This window comes from Myotis brandtii, unplaced genomic scaffold (genome assembly GCF_000412655.1).
Source record: "Myotis brandtii unplaced genomic scaffold, ASM41265v1 scaffold314, whole genome shotgun sequence".
Lineage (NCBI taxonomy): Eukaryota > Metazoa > Chordata > Mammalia > Chiroptera > Vespertilionidae > Myotis > Myotis brandtii.
Genome location: NW_005362033.1, coordinates 3,054,893 through 3,061,512, shown reverse-complemented (window position 1 = coordinate 3,061,512; position 6,620 = coordinate 3,054,893). Strand labels below are relative to the sequence as shown.

Genomic DNA, 6,620 nt, shown 5'->3' with positions numbered 1-6,620 from the left:
CCCCCCCCCCACCGAGTGCACAAATTTTTGTGCACCGGGCCTCTAGTATATATATAAAAGCCTAAGCGACCAGCCAACCAGCCGACTGGCCGGTAGCTATGACGCGCACTGACCAGCAGGGGGCAGACGCTCAACGCAGGAGCGGAAACCCAGGCATGGAAACATGGAACAGACTGATGAATCTCAGAGGGAAGGGGGAGGGGAGGGTGGGAAGAGATTAACCAAAGATCTTATATGCATACTAGAGGCCCAGTGCACGCATTTGTACACCGGTGGGGTCCCTCAGCCTGGTCTGCAGGATTCGAGCCAAAACTGGCTCTCCAATATCCCTGGGGGGGTCCTGGATTGTGAGAGGGCACCGGATCTCTAATATATAATAAAAAACAACCAATAAATTATGAACATGTCACCAAGGGGTTAGAAAAACACCAGTGGTCAAGTCATTGAACCAAAATATTGTATTCCAAATCCTCTGCCAAGATCTTAAAAATAGCCACTTAATTTCCCAAATGAATGACTCCCTCCCCTGATGCCCTTTACCACAGATGAGGAATGAAGCCCTCTGCAATGCCCTTTACCACAGATGAAGAATGAAGCCCTCTGCGCAATGTCCAGAAAAGGCAGATTCCCCTACCTGACAAAATGTCTTCTGCTAATTCCTTTTCTCTTTCAATTTTTTCCTCTAGAGTTGAAATGCAGAATTCATAGCCAGCAAGAGCAAATTCCTGTCTGTAAAGCAAAGATCAGCATCGGCTATTCACCTTTTCACAAACTCTTTTATCCTCATTTTCCCAGCTGGGGTTTGAATTTTATCAATAAAGGAAGTGTGAAGATGGGAAGAGAAATTTTGTTTAAAGTCTCTGAAGGATGTCAATCAGCCATTTCTCAAGTTACATATTTTTTTCTAGTCACCCATTTAATGTAACTTAAGACATAAAAAGCTAGGAATGCAGCCATGGTTTTAATAACTGACATAACCAGCAGCTTTCATCATCTCGTGTGAACAGTTGAGTCACTTTTTTGCTCAAAGTAATACTAATACGAATGGAGGCAAAAGCCACTAATGACCTCCTACAATTTTGGAATAACTTTATACGTCTTCCAACCTGTAGGTCTTTGATGAAAGTTTCTTTCACAAAATGGAACCCCTAGCTGTGGCACTGGGAAGCAGTTAGCCTCACTCCAGCCCTGGTGTCCTCCCAGCAGCAGACTGAGTAGAACAAGGGTCAACTGCTGGTTTCTGTAAAGAGATGCACAGAAACATGACAGAAACTCCTCCATCCAGAAGCTCAGTCCTGGCTCTAGTTTCTTACCGGAAGTGGTACTAGAAAGCTCAGCCCTTCTCCTCTAGGAAGAACAGGTGGTCCCACAGTTCAGAAGCTTCCCCAGACCCAAACCCTGGCAGACATGGTTTGGATCCAGCCAGGACACGGAGCAGGGGCGGCTGGCCACAAGATGCTCCTAGTCAGAGCAAAATGTCCAGAAATGACTTCCCTCCTAATGTCAGTCTCTCTAAGCCTCAGGATCTAACTGTATTTTCTGGTCTCATACTTTTCTTAACAAAACAAAAAAACACTTTTGCGGAGAGTACAGAGTAATTTATAAACTAATTATTAATGGCTCCTACACAAGGTTTCACCTCTATAAGACCATGAATTTGTCTTACTTTCCAGTGTGATTAGCTTTGAGCTTCTTACCCTAGGAGTTCACACCCATCAACTCCTAGTCCTGTTACTCCTCCAAGGCAGACTGACCCAGCTGCAATGCTGCCAGGAACGGACCACTTTCAAGCTCCACAAAAGACTGGGAGTCAAAGACCCTCAGAAGTGCTTGACCGTCTAGCCATTCCTGGTGACAAGGGTCAGTAGGGACCAGTGGCAGGGCCCCTCGCCTCCATGAGCACCAGACTTGATGTTATTCCAAATCTCTAGTACCCAACTTCTGCAGCAACTAAAATCTAAGGAAAAGCTTGTCTTAGTTCTTCCCAGAATATAACTCTCTAGAGCAGCGGTTCTCAACCTGTGGGTCGTGACCCCTTTGGGGGTCGAACGACCCTTTCACAGGGGTCGCCTAAGACCATCGGAAAACACATATATAATTACATATTGTTTTTGTGATTAATCACTATGCTTTAATTATGTTCAATTTGTAACAATGAAAATACATCCTGGATATCAGATATTTACATTACGATTCATAACAGTAGCAAAATTAGTTATGAAGTAGCAACGAAAATAATTTTATGGTTGGGGGTCACCACAACATGAGGCACTGCATTAAAGCGTCGTGTCATTAGGAAGGTTGAGAACCACTGCTCTAGAGGAGTTCTTTGCTTACACCCTAAGTGTTTCTTCTTTGAACTCCATCTGGAGAGAACGAAAGGCTCCGGCCCTCACTCATCAGCTCCTGACACATCCAAATGGTTTTCTAAAGCCTTTTCTGTGTAGCTGGCAGATTTCCTTCTTTCTAAGGATCGAGACTCATCTAATACTTTTAAATGAGCATCGACTTCCTGTCCCACTTACCCAGAAGTCTCTCTACTCCTAGGTATTTCCCCTTCCTAAAATCTAGCTACCTGACCATCTCTGGATGCTTTAAAAATACTGCCAACCAAACCAGCCACTAAGACACTCCATAGCAACTCTCATTTAACTTATACCTAACTTCCTAGTTGGGTAATACTTATATCAGCAAAATGGTTTCTTCAAAGTTTATTACCCCTAGCAGCTTTTACACTGCTTCCTTCTCTTCTAGAAAGAGCTCAACTCAAGTTGCTTCCCTTCATTAGCTTTGTCTCTGTGCAGCCAGGGCTGAGGGCTATATTCCTCACTCAGCAGGGTCACTGAAACAGCAGGGGCAACACTGGGAAAGACTGAGGATTTCAATGATGAAGAAGGGAACACTTTGAATGTGACACCCAATTTTGTGAAGACCCAGATGATCTGGAGACCCAGTAGGTAAATGAAAACTATACACCATCCCGGGATCACAGTTTTCTGTCCACAGTCCTAGAGTCTGGCTACACTTACCGATTCTGAGCAGCATAGATACTGGCCAACTTTAGAGAGATTTCAATTATTGCATTGTCTTCCTATTGGGAGAAAGAAAATACATGACAAGTAAAACTTCCTCATGGACTATTTCAGATCAACTTCTAGATTGACTTGGGCCTGAACGTCAGTCTTTATCCTTCTGGAGGAATTAGGCACCTGTGAATTCCTCAGTTACCATGCTTTTGCATGAGTGAAAGAGTGGCAGTTTTCATACAAGTCCTGGAAGGGGGAGGGGCCTACCCCCCCCCCCCCCGCCCCCCGCAAAGCACATGTTGGGAGCTGGGTGTTTTCAGGAAGCAAGACTATTTTGAAATCAGCTTCAGCTAGGGCCCAATCCTAGGCAATATTCTTACCTGTTGCATGCCCCCTCCAAGCAGGTAACTCATTGTTGCTTTAAAAAGTTTTTCTGCCTAAAAGCATAAGGAAAAGATTTTTGTTTTATTTGGGTCCACTATCTAGATGACCCTGGATTCTAAGTACTAGTCTGATGCATCATTCCTCATAAAACACAATACGCACACACATTCACATACAGAGAAAAGTATCCTTGTGATGGGAAAACAGACTAAAAAATCTGGACCCCCCCATATGCTCTGGGCACCTTAAAAACTATTCTGTGTTGTCAAACTGCAGCGGGAAGGCCGGGGAGGGTTGGGGGGCAGGAGGGAGGGGGGTAAGAGATCAACCGAAGGACTTGTATGCATGCATATGAGCATAACCAATGGACATAAGACACTGGGGGGTAGGGGAGGCCAGGGGATTGTCAAGGGCGGGGAAAAAAAAGGACACATATGTAATACCCTTTGTAATACTTTAAGCAATAAAAAAAAAATTTAAAAAAAAACAAAAAAACTATTCTGTGATGAGTGAAAACTTTAGAAGTTAACTTCTAATCCCAAGCCACTGTGGCAGAGACTGCAAACTATTCCCTACTATTCACTCTCCTCTCCATCTTTTCAGTTATAGAATCTCCTTAATTTTGTATAAGTCAGCCTCCTTTGCAATTAGGTATGGTCATATGATAAAGTTTTGGTCAAAAGATGCAGGCAGAAGGAATGTGAACAATTTTTAACTCATATTTTTTAAGTAAGCTGCGTGCCCTCCATCCTCTCCTCCTTCCTTCCTGCAAACTGGAGATGAGCCAGCTGATCTATGCAGATGGGGACCTATCTAAGAAGAAACCTGGGCTTCTAGACCACTTCATGGAACAAAGGTACAAAGCCCCCTTTGGTGATTAACAACCTCTGGACTAATGCACTAGAGAGAAATACACCTCCGTCTTGTTTGAATCACTCTATTTTGGGGTCTCTTTGTTACAGTGGCTTAGCCTGTAACCTTACTAACAGTGTTCCCTTGAAGCCAATCCTTCACAAATTCAAGGTATTACAAAGTGATTTACTTACTTACATTTTCAAGCTGACCCCGTATAAATGCTAAGTTGGCCATCTGAAAATAAATTATAAATTGTTTTTCAGTTTAGAACACCGTGTTCTTACTTTAAAACTTTTAAGCTAATGACTCCTTTTTGCTTTCATCCTCTAATTAAAAAATTGTTCAGAGAAAAAAAATATGTCACTAATCTACCAGAAGCAAAGCACAGCAATGGTATGAGAATAAATAGTTGCATATGCTTTGTGGATGTCAATCCAAATCTAAATTCACTTATCCTCAAAAAAACAAATGTTAATGATATTTGTTTCTTTTGAGCCTGGGATCGAAACTTCTTATAAGTGACACCCCAAGGATAATAAAAATTAGAAAAAAAAAAAAAAACTTAGTAAAACAAAAACCAAGAGGGTCAGGAATATAAATCAGTAGTGCTAACATCCCTTCTCTTGCATCCACCCTTCATCAGTGGCTGAGATTAGTTACATGAGTTACCAAATCGTAAGTGTAAACGATGGCCTTCTTGTTATCACTCTGAATGGCAAGACGAAGTGCCTCGTGCAAAATTAGCTCAGCCTCTTCTGGCTCATCTTTCATGATGCTCAACTGAAAAGAGAAAAACATGAAAATGAAATGTAAAGAAAGCAGATGATGTGTTACCAGACAGAAGAGGATATGGCTGTACATCCCAACACATAGAAGGAAGCCATTCATTCATCAAATATTCACTGAACGCACCAGGCATTATGTCTATAATGGATGGCCATATGACCAAGTCTTGGCCAACAGATGCAGACAGCAGGAATGTGAGCAATGTTTGCATCATGATTTAAAAGAAAGCTCCTTGCCCTACACCTGTACAACAAATAAGCTTAATTACAACTCATGATAAGACCTATGAAAAAATAATGGAAAGAACAATAAGGGTGTCCTCTAAATGGGGGCCAGAGCTTTCCAAGTAAGTGATGGCTAAACTGAAGAAAGAAGGATGAGAGAGTCACCCAAATAAATTGTGGGGGGAAATGACCCAAACAGAGAGTAAGGAATGAGCAAAGGCCCTGCAGACAGAAGAGAGCAGTTCTTTAAGAACCATTCAAGAAATGAAAAGAGATATGAAAGAAAGATGGTGAACCAGAGGATTATTGTAAGTGGGTGGGCAAGGTAAGGTGGTGTCAATCTTGTAGGGTCTTGCAGGCCATGGCAAGAAATTTGAATTTAATCATAAAAGCAGTGAAAAGCCCCAGCCAGGTGGCTCAGTTGGTTGGAGTGTCGTCCTGTACGCCAAAAAGGTTGCGGGCTCAAACCCCTGTTGGGTCGAGAACGGGAGGCAACTCTCTCTCTCCCTTCCTCTCTCTCTAAAATCCATAAGAAAACATATCCTCAGGTGAGGATTTAAAAAAAAAATGCAGTGGGAAGTCATTCAAAGTTTTTAGGCAAGAAGGTGATACGATCTGACTCACTTTCTTAAGAAGGTCACTCTGGCTGCATGGAGAATGGCTTGCAGGGGCGATAGGGCGGCTCGGTGACAGCAGAGGCGACAAAGGAGAGGGGCTGATTTTTTTATCTGTTGGCAACAGGAACTGTTGCTGGACTGTAAGTGTATTGGGAGGTGGTGATAAGACGCCTCAAGTTTTCAGAATCACTGAGGTTTTCAGGCTAAAGACCTGCACTGATGGTAGTAAAGAGAAGGTGGTGAAGGAAATGTGTTGGGAGGAATTTAAATTCAGGTTGGTTTGCGGCCAGTTCATCGGAGAGGCAGGCAGCGCCTCCCCGTGCAGAGGGCGTGTCGGTGGCGCCCTGCGGCGTGGAAATGCCACCCTGGACACTGCGGGCATCGGGCGGCAGGTGACCCAACAGAAGAGCAGGCAACCTGGGGGAAGAGGAAGTAGAAAGGAAAGCGGAGAAGGACGAGTGTAGAAAAGAGGACCGGCCCGCTCAGAGGCACCACTGAACCTCACTCCCAGGCCGTTGCGTACTGCGTGTGAGAAACTCTCTGCCCGTCCGGCCACCTGGGCTGGTTCTCGGACAAAAACCACAAGACGTTTCCGCTCATTCCGTCCCCGAGAGCGACGCCCGGTGCCCCTTGCACCTGCACCTGCGCCGGAGACGGCGGCTCGGAAAAGCCTTGGAGACCGACAGCCGGGCCGGACTCCAGCGCCGCCTTCGCCCCGCCCCGTCCAA

General features: G+C 44.4%; 1 protein-coding gene across 2 annotated transcripts in view; it reads right to left on the bottom strand.

Moving 5' to 3' along the window:
- Nucleotides 1-5,963, bottom strand: part of TTC19 (tetratricopeptide repeat domain 19) — a 27,673-nt gene extending 21,710 nt beyond the window's left edge. For both annotated transcript variants that reach the window (XM_014542889.1, XM_005870198.2), the window contains exons 1-6: nt 5,900-5,963; nt 4,935-5,045; nt 4,461-4,499; nt 3,407-3,463; nt 3,030-3,091; nt 635-729 (exon numbers count right to left, since the gene is read on the bottom strand). In XM_014542889.1, the coding sequence (XP_014398375.1) occupies nt 635-729; nt 3,030-3,091; nt 3,407-3,463; nt 4,461-4,499; nt 4,935-5,036 (355 nt within the window). In that variant the 5' untranslated portion in view covers nt 5,037-5,045; nt 5,900-5,963. The remainder of the gene's footprint in view (nt 1-634; nt 730-3,029; nt 3,092-3,406; nt 3,464-4,460; nt 4,500-4,934; nt 5,046-5,899) is intronic.
- Nucleotides 5,964-6,620: the final 657 nt, after the last annotated feature.